General features: G+C 33.7%; 1 protein-coding gene across 1 annotated transcript in view; it reads left to right on the forward strand.

Annotated features, from left to right (window-relative positions):
• Positions 1–1,925: 1,925 nt before the first annotated feature.
• The window catches only part of LOC145277040 (protocadherin Fat 4-like), a 1,076,063-nt gene continuing 1,061,633 nt past the window's right edge, over positions 1,926–16,355 (forward strand). The window contains exon 1 of the mRNA XM_080128674.1: positions 1,926–2,221. Within this exon, the coding sequence (XP_079984800.1) occupies positions 2,146–2,221 (76 nt within the window). The 5' untranslated portion in view covers positions 1,926–2,145. The remainder of the gene's footprint in view (positions 2,222–16,355) is intronic.

A 16,355-nucleotide genomic window follows, 5' to 3' on the forward strand; every position in this document is an offset into this window, starting at 1 on the left:
AGAAAACCAACTTTTACGTGACAATACCTGAATTTCAACTCACACCATCAATATTATGTAAAAAAAAGAAATCGTTTGTGGCTAAAACAGCTGTCAGAACAACATGTGGCGACGACAACACATACCAGAAGAAGTTGGACAACCTAAGAATAACCTTTCAGCGAAATGACTACTAAGAGAGCGTTATATCGGAGCTAGAATATCTAGAGTAAACATCAATGAGCAATAGTAAAAAAATAGGCCACAGTGGGCCCACCATACATAAAGGGGCTGTCTGAAAAAGATAACAACATATGCAGTCCGTATGACATAGGAGCAATATTCAAGAGTGATTCGACTCTCAAGAAATATCTAGTACGAGTCAAACCCCCGACAATAAAGTATCATGACAAAAAACTGTATATATGAGATTTCCTGCCAATGCAGAAAATTATAAAACGGTCGCCCCCTAAGAGTAAGGCAAGAAGAACCGAAAAGCCGTGGAGCGAGGAGAGGTCGAAAAGTCGTGACTAGTTGATAACATATGTAAAAGACAAAGATACACACTTCTCTTAGTGGAATGACGCCAAAATAAATGACAGGGATGCAAAGTGGATGGTCAGGCGACTGAAGGAGGTAACACATATTCTAAAAAAGAATCAGAAAAATTACTAAGCAGACCAAACCTGGAATTAAGTAACATTTGAGAGTTTCTTACTGTGGCAAAAACAAATATTGTACAACCTTAAAATTCCGGCGAAGGAAGGGAGATAATCCCCCTGTCGATTTTTTTAGTATTGCTTCTTCTTTGTCAAGCAATTATTTTTTTATCTTATAGATTGGAAACAATGACCAAAAAGTGGAAACTGACTCACAGAAATCTGAAAATATCTACAGACCCAGTAACTCTTCTCTTTTCTTTTCCAAAAAACAACCGACAAGACTGATGGCGGTCGAAGGACAATCCCACCGAAACGTTTCACAAATAAAAACTCAAGAAAAGAATAATAGTCCGATCAATAGAAGTAATATACATCTAAGTAATACCAAATATGACGAGATACATTCTAAAAGTAATGCTATTTTATTCCGCCACAATGAATCAGAGATTTCAATTTGCATTGTTATGATGATTAAGCTTGAGCATTTATGACCTGAACATTTAATCTCTCTTTGTACGATATTAAGACCCTAAGTAATAAATCGCTGTCAGTAGGGCATGCTTTCTATTAAACTCCTCCATTCACAAAAATTGAATCCAATGAAGCTGATGTAAATAGAGTTAGGAGATGGGTTCATCAATTTCAGAGTGAGGACAAATACGAGGATAACAAGCGTGCCCTGGGCATTTCCCACTGGGGCATCAACAGAGGTTGAAAAATGTATTGAGAATGTTTGTAACTGTAGAAAAATAAATAAGTCGCTCGTTCTCATGATACCACATTCGTCTCCGTAGCTCTTCAACGTTTTAGCTCTTGAGTTAAAAATAGCAGCTTTACTTTAAGAACGACTCTCTATAAAATATTTATATAAAAATAACTTTTGTTTATGATTGTTTGATTTCAATCGGGAAATCATATGTAGTATTTACTTTGTATATGTATGAATATGTGTGGTTATATATATATATATATATGTATACATATATATATATGTGTGTGTGTGTGTGTGTGTGTGTGCTCAGTTTGTGCGTTTCTATGTGTAAATGTGTATGTCAATTCACTAGGAACGAGATTCAAAAGTGGTTGTTGTGGTTGTTGTGGTCGCTCGGTAAATAACTAAGATAGAAATAAGAAATTAAAAAAATATATCAGAGAGAAAAGAAAGAAGAAACCCGGCTTATGGCGTTCACAGAAATAGAAACAAGGAGGGCGCGGGCGGGGTTCTTGATATGGGTGTTGTTGAATGAAAGGGTGATAGTAAGGGGTGCTTAGCAGTGGTACCGTCTTTGACAAGATCTGAAGGGTACGACTTTTTTGTGTGTCAGATATATTTCGGTCATTCACTAGGGCAGTTGTTGTCTTTGATAGTTCTCCATCGTCGCGGGACTTGCGCCTTTGTGAAAGGGGCGTCCTCTTTTTTCTTTTTGGTGATTTTTATACAAAACGCGCCGAACGACTAGAAAAGCAAGAAAGTTTCATATTTTGCGAATTTGAAACCGCCAAAATGTGGAAAATAGCTCTGCTAGCGATCACACTCTGTCTCTCCTCTACCGGCAACTGCGAGGAGAAGGAAAGTTTTTGTAAGTCAATATGAACGCATGTTTTTTCTTTAATTTTATTTTATTTAAAATGTCAAAACTTACGTTTACGATTATATACAGCTAGTATAATATATACACACGTATATATATATATATATATATATATATATATATATGCAACCATATATATGTAGGTATACAGCATAATTATTATTTATGATTATATCATATATACATATACATATATAAAGTAGTATTTGTGTTATATATGTATATATGTAATATCTATTCCAAGTATATACACAAAAATATATATTTTCAGTAATTATTTTAACAGTGCTCAATATTTCAGAATATTGATATCCACGTTTCCTCCCCGCAGATTATCAGCAGACTTATTTCTTGTAAAACAATACTTTAAATATACGGGCTATATAGCTTATTAACAATCTTATAAACTGTTCTAATATATATTTAATATTTTTTTATGTTATACTATTTTTTCGAGTATGAAGAAAACCATTTTTATTCCAATATTTCATGTGGTTAATCGTATATTTGTCCTCCTTCTTTTTTCTATACCCCCTTTTCTTTCGATTGCTACTACTACTACTATCCTTACTACTACTAACATCTTTTAATATAATAGACACTATTGTAGTAAATACAGGAATATAAATAAACAAAATATTAATAAACTAGCAGAGGTTGTCCGGTTCTTCCCGGGTGTAAAATATGCTTAAATATGATATTTTAATTCGTTCAGATTTCGTATGTATTATTACAGAGTCGTGATTTCAAAAGTAAAAAATAAGTATGTGAGTGCGATCAGCTTGAATCGAAACAGAAACTTTATAAGCTGGTGACGTTACCACTGTACCAATATGACACGCATACGGAGTCATTAAAAATTAAAATGAATGTATAAAATGTACAAGGATATTTTAACATTTTCACCCATTTTTTTACCCCTTAAAAAATATTTTAACCGGCTAAAGACCCATAAAAGAATGCTCCATAAAAATATCCAATCATTTGAAGCCCTAGCGCCGCTCTGCAACTTTGAGTTTCTGGGGAGATAGAGTTTGAAAATGTGGAGACAGAAAAACAGACAGATGTATGGCTTTTTATATATTAGTCTAGCTTCTTCCAGATTTCATATATATTATTATAGAGTAAAGATTTATAAATTTAAAAAGTATTTGAATGCCATGAAACAGAATCAAAACTGAAACTGTATCATTCAAAGGCGGTGATGTTAGCATTGTAGCAATATGATACGCACATAAGTGTTTAAAAATTAAAAATTAAAAATAAACTAAGAGGAATGTACAAAATGTATAACGATTTCTTTTTCAATTTTGACGCATTTTTGACCCCTTAAAAACTATTTTAACTGACTAAAGACCCATAAAAGAACGATCTGTAAAAAGTCCTATCATTTGAGGCCCCTAGCACCGTTCTGTGATTTTTAGTTTCGGGTGAGATAGAGTTTGAAAATATGGAGACATACTCACAGACAGCCGTTGATATATTAGATTATAATAAAGTGGTATTCTTGCTTGTTTGTTTACAATTTAATTAATATCTACAAAAGGTATATTGCTTTACAAATACATTTTCATACTAAAAATGGCTTTACATACACTTTTATTTCCGCATGATGTTTTATATATTCTATGCATTAAAAACTCTACACTTAATGAGTAACATCATTGTCATGTTACATTAAAGAAAGTCGATTTTAATTATGAGCTACATGTTATTAATTATTTTCTGTAATAGAATCGTTTTAATTGCACTATTTAGAAATATTATTTAAAGTTGATTTATTAAATTTATTCTTTATTTAATTTGTATTTCATTTAATTCATTTTATTAATAGCTTATTTATTTATGCTATTTATAAGTTATTCATTTATACTGTGAAGGTTAATTTCCGTTTAAGTTATGAAAGTTATATCGTGTGTGATTTTCATAGACGAACGGATGTGTTTATGCTCCCCTAAATCCAGTATGTGGTTTCGTAAGGAGTAAAAATATTGGTTGTATCTTACTAATTACTCCGCCCGGCAATATGTTTCAACAAAGAAACGCTTGTAATATACAGTTAGCACACCTACAAAACAATATATAATGAATATATGTATGAATATATATGTATGAATATATATGTATGAATATATATGTATGAATATATATGTATGAATATATATGATACATATGGAAATCATTTCGATAGTCCTCAATGCTAAATTTTATTAGTCGGGAATATAGGCTTGTTGTCTGTTTTATTTGTTTAATGATGTTTATCGAGTGTTCACTCCAAAAATGGATTTTAATAATGTACAGTACTAAGTTTTCAATCTCAAATCGAGGGGATAGGTGAAGGCAATTTGTAAAACCATTGAAATAAATTCAGGTTGTAATTATTGTCTATTAACCATGCTTGTTAGTATTTTTTCATTTATTCCATAGAATGAAATCAATTTTACCAAAGATCGCATTGGTCATGATGTAACAGAACCACTAATCATAATCGTAAAAAAAGTTGATTCTTATTGGTTCGTGAGTTTAGATCATGATCAAATCTTTTGTTCCGCATTTCTGTGGCTAACTTATCGGAATTGTTCTCAATTATACAGAACTTAGTTTCATGATTAATACGGAATCAAAAACTATTAATTACTTTTCTATACAGCGAAATCTACGTTTTTTTGTTTTTGTTTTTTTTTGTATTTTTTATCACGTCTTGTTTTCTCATTTGGATGAGTTTACGTTTCTACCTTATGGCCCAGATTTTAATATGTTTCACAATTTTCGGGTCTGCTCTTGCATTTTATTAAAGAGTTAAAGTACAGACGAATGCACTGTTCATGGAATGCTATTTTCAAGAAATTGTGTTTATCTTGTTTATATTTTATTAGCTTCTTTGTTGCAGTCATATTTATGTGATGAACCGTTTCATCCACAAATTTTAATTCTATCATTTTCACTAAATTCAGTTTATTCTAGCATTAGTATAGTTCAGTCGAATCATGTTGTTTACTACAGCTCTCAGAATCGATAGTATTTTTGTTGTTGTTTTCTGTTTGACTGTTCGTATTCTTCTGTGTATTTTCGTTCATGTCATTTGGATTCAGAATAATAAATCACCAATTCATTTTCTTGTCTTCTTTATTTTCACTGTTACGTTTATTAGTAATTTTTCTCTCTTGCCCTTTGTTGCTACGGTCAGTATTTATACGTTTTGATATATACTTTTCTTGTTTTGATTATGTATCATACGAAACGCTTCCTGTATTTACTGATCCTATTCACTCTTGCTTTCATATTATGTAGGGTTGGTCAGCAATACATTTGCCAATCGTTAGTTCTATTTATCAGTTTCATTTTCTTATGATTCTAGTGACTGATTTCTTCTTTGTCCATGCCGGAGTTAGATTATTATTATTATTATTATTATTATTATTATTATTATCATCATCATCATCATCATCACCATCATCATCATCATCATCATCATCATCGTCGTCATCATCATCATCATCATCATCATTATTATTATTATTATTATTATTATTATTACCACTACTCACTAGTAGTTCGCAAACAGGTATTCATAAGAGGATAGTCACAAATAACAGCCGATAGTAAGCGCTAGAATTTAAGTGATAACGAGTCTGCCTAAGCTTTCAGTATTCTCTATCTTTTTTCGATAAACTTTGGTAATTAACTTGCGTTATCGCAACAGCCGCTTGCTATTAATTTCTCGCTGGCTAAAACTATTGGTCTTCATTATAATTTTCGTATCAATAAGCTTCTTCAAGGTCCTAGTCCTGTTCGAACTCATCAAGCAAACGTCTGGTTACTCATTGTTCTCTGCGATATTTCCATCCTCTTTGGCTCTTCCTAACTATTAAGTGCTGTACCATCCGATGCCCACACTCCATTTTTTTAGTTTTGTTTTATAGCCGCCGTAATTAACTTAACGTTGTTTGATTCTCTGTGGTTGTAATCTGCTGTCATTTTTTATTTCGATGACAGTATCCTAGTTGCTAGTTAGTTTTCAGAATTTATGGTGGTTGGTTTTCACATTCTAGGGTTTTCATTATAATTTGGGAAGTTTTTTTTTTTAGTATAGCTATCCGTTGTATCTCCTCTGTTATCCACGTGCTTTTAATGGTTTTCATTCGCTTTTTACTCGTAGTGCTCATACAATTATTGGCGTTAGTTTGACTTTTACTAACTATGGGTTTTCACACGCGTCACTATCACTGACTACTAACTGGTAATCCAAGTGCTATAAGCAGTGATCAAAAGTGGTATTATCACAGGCATTTCTTTCTTAGTGTTTAAGGACCAAAGAATCAGAGTTCCAGTTCTTGTCATTTCTTTTAATTACCATTGTAAATAACCTTGGGTTCTCGCATCAGCCGTTTATTTCTATGTTTTCGTTTTTAATGACTAATGTCTTTCTTTGAGATTTAATGACAATATGCCTCCCTTTTTTGTTCAAGTATTTTCACCAAATCTGTGTTATTCAATCGATGGCAATAAATAGGTTTCCCTGAAATTAAAAATCAAACTACTAATTTGAAAAGGCTCATTTCGAATGAAATTGGATGAACATTTAATTTTTAAAGTCTGAATTTTCGTTTTTTGAAATTGCCTCCGTTCATTTATTTGTCTTTATTTTTATCGCGTTCATTTATATTTCGACAATAACCGACCAGTCATCGATGCTCATATTCACCATCAAGCATTGGTAATTTCGAACGACCTAATTTTAAAATCCAATCTTGGAAAACTAATTATGAACAATCTTTTATCAAATCAAAGACGACATTTAAACAAAAGTATCCAGAAAACTAAACTTTAAAGTCGTTTATTAGTCGATAAAAAATGAACCGTGTTTCACTACTAAACTTCTCCAATCATTTAATAATTTGAAATTGTGACATTTCATTTGATAAGTCCACGAATCAATATAAGCCACACTGTTTTTAAATCTGTGGCTTAGTGACATGTAATCAATTGGTAATAACTTTGACATGCTAAGCTAAAATTTAATCAACAATTTTGAATGTCATGTTCATATTTTGAATAATCCTACATTCTATGATTGGCGTTTCTGATAAAAGAAAAGGAAAACTGCTGTTTTGGAAACGAAATTCATCCATCTCACACTAATTATTGTTTTTTTTATTTGTAGAAATAGTTTTAGCACTTTAAATCAACTAGCTTCATGTCTTGTCTTGAACGATTTCTGTTTAAAAGAAGATGTTGCGAGTTGGTCTCTGCTTTATCGTTATTTTTATGGAAAGTGCTCGACTGAGCTTCAGTCTATGGTCCCCCCTCGCCAAACTTTCACAAGAAACACTCGTCTAGCTGAAAACACTATCAATAATTCCACCTACTCTTTATCTGTGCCTAAACCTAAAGTAGATTCCATGAACAAAGCTTCTTTCTTAGAACTGCACGTCTGTGGAATTGTCTTCCGTTTTCCTGCGTTCCAGCTGACTATAATATGGTTGTATTCAAGGGCAACGTAAACAAGTTCTTAATGAGCCGTTCAACTTAAGTTAATAAATTTACCGAATGTCCATTACTAACGATTACTATATTGTCCAATTTCTACTGTACACTCTTAACCCTTATCCCCGAGTGGTCTTTGTGCCTTGATAAGTGGTTATGCCTATGTAAAAAAAAACATCTTCTTTGAGATGCGTCCAAGCATTTCGAAAAGGAGAGTTGTCGGTTGATAGATCTGCCACATTTATTGTTGAAATAGCATTTCGTTTATATGATCTGTTCGCATGTGAGTTGGCCATACATTAGTTTGATAGGTGCAGATTAAAGGAAGGTAGTTATGAAGATTTATATGTTTTATTATCTAAAGTTCTTTTTTTAATTGTAGCTTAAAATAGTGTTAAAATTAGAATTTATGTGGTTAAGTATGAAAAACATATACATTTATGTTTAATGTTTTGGACTTGGTTTTAAATATATGTAAAAATAAATTACTGATAGAGTGTTTTCTAAATATTGGGTTTTTCAAGTTTTAAAAGCCGACAATAATAAAGTAGTTACTTGGGCAAATGTATCGACATTTTTGCGGAGGTTACCGAGTCAGACGTAATTTATCGACCCGTCACGAATGTATGATCCAAGGCAAATTTGAATGTATGAAACTAAGTACCTTTTAATTGTCACAACTATTTAGAAGTATATATCCAGCCATTTCGATCATTCCTCACTTCTAGAGTAATAACAAGAATTCTCAAACTCTAATGGAAATATCATTTGACTACAACTGTATGTGGCATTATATGCATGTGTAGTTCCTGATGGATTCTTATAAAATACGTACATTATTTTATGTATAAAGTCCGGTATGAATAGACTGTCGGTGCAGCTACTTTTGTATGACTAGGTTGTTATGTGTCATTACATTTCTTAAATATATATACAAACCTGTTTTAGTGTAGACTGTAGTGTCCGGCGCAGCCAAAAAGAATGAAGATAAGAAAAAATGGCTACCGTTTCTCTTTATATGCTTGCGATTTTGTCACCTTATAATCAAATGAGATTTGTTCTAGTTTTAAGAAAAAGCCAAATTTGAAGTTGGATGTTGGAGTAGCAAGTTGTGACAGCAGCCTGTCGGGTTTGGGATTTGCGAATTCTAATAACTATCGAGTTTGATAGTATTTAGATTTTGACAGCAGCGTGTCGAATTTGAGGTAATGAGGTTTGACAACAATGTGTCTAATTTAGCCCCGGAAGTTTTTAGTTGGGCGTCAGCATATTTAAAACTCCATCACGGCAAGTGTAGAATAGTTAACGCTTGATTATTTAACTACGATAGTGTTATGTTATATTCCGGATATTTTAAAGCACTGCATGATAGCAATTTCAAAGTAAGGCCATTCCAAATTAGGATAGTGATGTATACAACATTCATTGAACTTTACAAATACCACACAGTCGAAGCAGTTTAGTGAGAAGTGTTGTAAATCATTTCTATTAGAAAAATCTTTTTAATATCACAAGCACTTAATACGCCTTCCAAGCCATAGTCGAACAGAACTAGTGCGAAATAAAACTGAAAAAAATCCAAATACCGAACTATTTTTTAAAAATTACATTTTCACCCCAAAAAAGGCATGTTGCCACTTTGATGTAGAGGGCTACTATCAGGGACATAAGCTACAAGGGTACTATGTAGGGAGTTGGGCAGCAAGGTTTCAATTCACGTTACACTTGAACTTCGGCTCTCTTACATCTAGGGATCTCTACTGTGAAGAGGTGGGATTTAACTGCTTGTCGGGTTTGTTGGGGTATTTACGTCGAGGGGGTACAAGTGTTAGCAGTTCGTCAGAGCATTCACCGTTAAGGTACTTGTAGAACAAGCAGAGGGATACAACATTTCGTCGATGGGACAGAGGACGAAGTTCCCATAGTGTTTTCGCAGGTGATAGAGATAGAGATTTTTTAAATTTATTTATCCGAAAAATAACATACTGCTACTGAAGCCAAAGGCACTACTATAAATAGGGCACAGTGTATGGGCGCGAGGTTAGGGCAGCAAGGTCTTCGTTTACATTACATTTAATTGATCATGTTTTTATGACAAAGACACATGCAGCATGGATACAATTCCAAAGAAAGTAGTCCAAGGAAAAGAAACTTTTAAGAGTAAAAAAATCTTCCGATATGTAGGAACCGCTTTAGTAAGAGGGTGCGATTATCTTGGTATTCGAGTTGATGGAGGGTATTTATCTTGACGAAGGACAAGTGCAGTAAGTCCATTGAAGCACATTCAATTCAAGTGCTTGTTAAACATGCAAACATATGAAACATTGTGGCAATGCAACAAGATATCAAAATATTTACACACGTCATTAAATCACTAGCCTATCAATACAATTACATATACATGCACGTTCCAGACCAACCACTTAATAGGTGTTATCTTTTAGCTCTTAGCCCAGTTCTATCAACACGTATTGTTTATCTTTTATAGTTTTTTTAATGTTCTATCTTTACGTGTGTGCATTCTTCATTGCAAACAGGGCGGTTGATTCGTTATACACAAATATTATTCCAGGTCATTTAGGGGGTGTTTCTGTTTTCTAAAACAAACAGTTGAAAGCTTGATACAGAACCCTGATATCTTATTTTCATAGAATTCTGAGAATTTGGTCTTGGAGCCTACCTATCAACAATCACATGATGTAAAGCTTTTAAGCACGGAGTCGTGGGAGGCTGCGGTCGTTTAAAACTGTTGGATGCGGGGCAGGAGGCACAGAATCGGATACTTGAAAAAACGGGGGAAACCACAGCTATCGCATGTCAAACATCGGTCGGTCCATGATTTACTATAAAGATAACACAACAGAACATGCTCATTCTTTCTCTTCCTCTCTCTACCCCCTCTCTCTCTCTCTCTCTCTCTCTCTCTCTGTAACACACACATTCACACATGTATGTATTAGTTGTTTTTTCCTAAAGTATGCGATTAGGATTAGGAGTAAATGTTACTAATATACGGTAGTGACACCAAAGACATAAGTAATTGAATACATATGATAATGCTCAATATTTTAACGATGGATTCTATATGATATATCTATATCTATCTATCTGTATATCCATATCTATCTATCTATCTATCTATCTATCTATCTATGTCTCTCTCTCCATATATATATATGTGTGTATATATATGAATGTATATAAATCTGCGTGTATTTATATATGCCTGTATATATATATATATATGTATTTATATATATGCATATATATATATATATGAATGTATATATATGCGTGTATATATGTACGTGTATATATATGTGTGTGTATATATATATATATAATATATATATATATATATATGACTTCTAGCTAAGTGTAAAACTTAGTGTAAAACATTATTCTTCGTATAGAATAGAATGGGAATGTTCAAAGAAAATAGCACGCTTAATTTATGTTACTTATAAAATGATATTTAAAGCACAAAGGTTATCTGCACTACTAATTGCCTAGAGGTTGCGATCGGATTTCGAGTGCCAATAACAACACTTGACTTATCTAGCAACACTGAAGCGCCTTTAACTATATATATATATAAATATATATATATATATATATATATAAATATATATATATATATATACATCTAAATATAATATAAAGCTGAATGTGTGTGTGTGTCTGGTTACGAATAGGCCATCTTCGTGGCCTTCTGGTCAAGATCAAAGTGTTATATCTGTTCCGGCAGATGCTGCACTTAAGATAATTTGTACCAGTCAATGGAGGGGAAACCCTCTATACTGGGACAATTATTATTTTTGGTAACCAGAGTGCCCCCTTTTTGCCTACTTTAAGGGGAGCTGGTTTTTACCTCACATTAAAAACGGCCTTGTGCCTAATTTGCTCAGTGGGGGAGCAAATAAATATCATCTGTTCCGGCAGATGCTGCACTTAAGATAATTTGTACCAGTCAATGGAGGGGAAACCCTCTATACTGGGACAATTATTATTTTTGGTAACCAGAGTGCCCCCTTTTTGCCTACTTTTAGGGGAGCTGGTTTTTACCTCACATTAAAAACGGCCTTGTGCCTAATTTGCTCAGTGGGGGAGCAAATAAATATCATCTGTTCCGGCAGATGCTGCACTTAAGATAATTTGTACCAGTCAATGGAGGGGAAACCCTCTATACTGGGACAATTATTATTTTTGGTAACCAGAGTGCCCCCTTTTTGCCTACTTTAAGGGGAGCTGGTTTTTACCTCACATTAAAAACGGCCTTGTGCCTAATTTGCTCAGTGGGGGAGCAAATAAATATCATCTGTTCCGGCAGATGCTGCACTTAAGATAATTTGTACCAGTCAATGGAGGGGAAACCCTCTATACTGGGACAATTATTATTTTTGGTAACCAGAGTGCCCCCTTTTTGCCTACTTTAAGGGGAGCTGGTTTTTACCTCACATTAAAAACGGCCTTGTGCCTAATTTGCTCAGTGGGGGAGCAAATAAATATCATCTGTTCCGGCAGATGCTGCACTTAAGATAATTTGTACCAGTCAATGGAGGGGAAACCCTCTATACTGGGACAATTATTATTTTTGGTAACCAGAGTGCCCCCTTTTTGCCTACTTTTAGGGGAGCTGGTTTTTACCTCACATTAAAAACGGCCTTGTGCCTAATTTGCTCAGTGGGGGAGCAAATAAATATCATCTGTTCCGGCAGATGCTGCACTTAAGATAATTTGTACCAGTCAATGGAGGGGAAACCCTCTATACTGGGACAATTATTATTTTTGGCAACCAGAGTGCCCCCTTTTTGCCTACTTTAAGGGGAGCTGGTTTTTACCTCACATTAAAAACGGCCTTGTGCCTAATTTGCTCAGTGGGGGAGCAAATAAATATCATCTGTTCCGGCAGATGCTGCACTTAAGATAATTTGTACCAGTCAATGGAGGGGAAACCCTCTATACTGGGACAATTATTATTTTTGGTAACCAGAGTGCCCCCTTTTTGCCTACTTTTAGGGGAGCTGGTTTTTACCTCACATTAAAAACGGCCTTGTGCCTAATTTGCTCAGTGGGGGAGCAAATAAATACCATCTGTTCCGGCAGATGCTGCACTTAAGATAATTTGTACCAGTCAATGGAGGGGAAACCCTCTATACTGGGACAATTATTATTTTTGGTAACCAGAGTGCCCCCTTTTTGCCTACTTTTAGGGGAGCTGGTTTTTACCTCACATTAAAAACGGCCTTGTGCCTAATTTGCTCAGTGGGGGAGCAAATAAATACCATCTGTTCCGGCAGATACTGCAAGCAAAGACCATATGTGGGGGCAACCCCACATATAAGACCTTGGTCAATGTAGGGGCAACCCTTCATATCAATTGTCACCATCCAGCTCTCCTACTCCCCGGGGAGTTGGTCCCCATTTCCCCTTCATTCCTCACATTAAAAATCGGTTTTGTGCCTAATTTGCTCGGTGGTGGAGCAAATAAATACCTGGTCACGAATATGGTTGAGTATTTAAAAAAAACTGATTACATATAAGATGTATCGAGACACAGGAATGGGTATGTTTGATCTGACAGAACAATGGTTCATTAAAATTGTGGGGTCTGCTTTCGCGCCTGGTCAAAAAGTATGGGAATAAAAAAATTAAAAATTAAAAAAATAACGTTTACAAGTGTTTTTGATATAGATGTACATAAGAATACTTTGATAAGTATGTTTTAACTTAAATAGAGATGGTATAATAAAATTGTGGGGTCTGCGTTCGCGCCTGGCCTCCATGGAATGGAAATAGGCACAAACTTTAATAAAGACTTTTAATATTTATCTGCGTAAGTATACATTGATAATTATGTTGGAGTTTGAAGAAATATGGTATAATAAAATTATGGGGTGTTCGTTCGCACCTGACCTCCATAGAAAGGAAATATGTCACAAAGTTTTACAAGGTTTTTTAATATAGATCCACAGAATATTGTGATAAGTGTTTCAGTGTGAACAGGTATGGTATAATAAATTATGGGGTTTATCTATTTTATTTTTACTTTCATCATAATTTGCTTTGGTTTTGATACCCCCAAATTCGAAGCTGTCTCATTACAACCCTTCCTTTTCATAACCTATCATAGTTTCATAAATCAGAGTCCATTTTCTGTTTTAGAACCCAGTCAACGACAGGTACTTTTCCTAGTATATAGATTCATTTCGAACGCACTCCTGTCATATCAAAATATCAAATATCAATTTATATCTCTGGCCTTACTGCTTGTGCACTGATAATGGTTTGAATTTAAGTTTAAAAAGAAAAAGTCAAGTATCATGGTACGATTTTTCTTTAAACAGAAACATTTATTTCTAACTCGCCTCTGTACTATTAACGATCCTACTGTTGGTTTTATATGTTGAGCCTTTCTGCTTGTGTGAAAATAAAACTTCTCAAACGCACTTATGATGTTAGCCTGTGTAAGCTATAATATTTGGTCAAAATCGCCTGTCCTTTCTATCATCGGATTATTCTAATTTGTCGTTCATGGTTACACATCGAAGACACTCCAATACAAAACCTATTTAAGAGCACTGCCAGGTACATAAAGTACCTTAATGAGATATTTCATAAAAACGGCCCAGTCGTTTTCAAGTGCATAGAAAACGAAATCTCACATACACATACATAGCCACAAACAAAGTGCCTTTATAGTATATATATATATATATATATATATATATATATAGAGAGAGAGAGAGAGAGAGAGAGAGAGAGAGATTACATATATATATATATATATATATATATATATATATATATATATATGCGTGTGCGTTTACTTGACACTCACACGAAGGCCACTCGAGGATAATGTATGTAAGAGGTAAGTGTAATAATCGTTAATGTTGTAAATTGGGTAGAATTTTATTATTTATGGGGACGGCACAGCAACACTTTGTTTAGGTTGAAATTTAGGCTACCACGTTGTATTCAACCGTGAATCAGGTCAGCCGAACAGTGTTCCATAGTCAGGCAGTGATAGGAAAGAATATTCTTTCGTGGAATCTGCATTTATATATAGGCAGAGATAGAGAGTTTGGAACAATCATATATAGTAGTTGTACCTAAACGAGTGTTTTTGTAAAAGTTTCGCTAGGAGGAATCATAGATTGAAGTTCAGTCGAGCATTTGTCATGAAACTAACGATAGAACAGACACAGGTTCGCAAAATCTTTTTCGTGGGAAAGAGAGTGCATCGAAGAGAAATGGGTATCTCCCACTTGGTTTCAAGGCCACTTTTGAACTCTATCAAGACAGGATAGACACGCCGAGCAGCCCGTGCCCATATCTAGTAATAGTATATCAATTTAGGACGCACCTGGCTCTTATTCATATAGAGGATCTCATCGGCTGTGTAATACCTTCTATTGACCATTTTTTCTAGGTATCTTGGCAACGCATTTGATTTGTGTGCTCCATTTCAGATCAGGAGTGAGGGCCAGTCGCAAAAGGATATTGAGCTTCTCCAAGATGAAAGCTATTCATTTCAATTGAGGCGTGACGAGTTCAGAACGATTATTTTCAATGCATTCAAATTAACCATATATTTCCCCCCATTAAACTACGTTCTTAAGATCACAAAAGAGATAGAGAAGGAGAGAGAGAGGCAGAGAGAGAGAGAGGGGGGGAGAGAAAGATATTGGTCATTGCTGATCTTTGAAATCTTACCAAGTTTGAGGTTTCATCTGAATAAATGTTTACGAATGATCTAAGAATATGATTTGGTTGATCACTGATGGAGAGCGTTAGGCCCAGGATGATACCTCGCGGTTACTGTATAAATACACAGTCTTCAAGGTGCCATATATATATATATATATATATATATATATATATATATATATATATATATATATATATATAATCTAAACAGGCTTTGAATATTTAATTTTTAAAATTTATATTATAATAATAAAGATATTATAATTTATATTATAATAATAAAGATATTATAATTTATATTATAATAATAAAGATATTTTTTTTAAATGCAGTTAAAATCCCTATGTGTGTTAACTCCTATATATCGCAGACTTGCATAAATCAAAATTAACGCCGAAAAATTCGCAATTGTAAATAAGATTAAACTATATAACAGTTAAGGAAACAAAAAAAAACGTTACTTAAATTGTTACCACGTAGCTCTTTCAGATATTTCCGAAGAGTACAACAGTTAAATTTATAGCTTTTGAGTGAGTAATAATTGTACTCCAGTAATAAAATGTGGACACAATCAAGTTGCTACTTATTTAGAAATGAAACTTATAACAATATATTGCATATGCATATAAATAAATAAACACAACTTTAAATTTATTAACACATTATTCTGAAGAACAATTCTGTGATATGTGAGTTAGCATGTAAAATAATGTGCACCCCACACAGTATATATATATATATATATATATATATATATATATATATATATTATATTATATTATATTATATTATACGCACAGATTGTCATATAATAAGATCGCTAACTGACGCTAGAAGTATCTAATAAGAATAAATGTTTAAATTCAACTTGTATCTCTCGCAGTTTGCGGTAGCCTAGTGGTTCGAGTCCTTGCTAATGAAG

Source organism: Euprymna scolopes, chromosome 5 (assembly GCF_053919585.1).
Source record: "Euprymna scolopes isolate OS-2025 chromosome 5, ASM5391958v1, whole genome shotgun sequence".
Lineage (NCBI taxonomy): Eukaryota > Metazoa > Mollusca > Cephalopoda > Sepiida > Sepiolidae > Euprymna > Euprymna scolopes.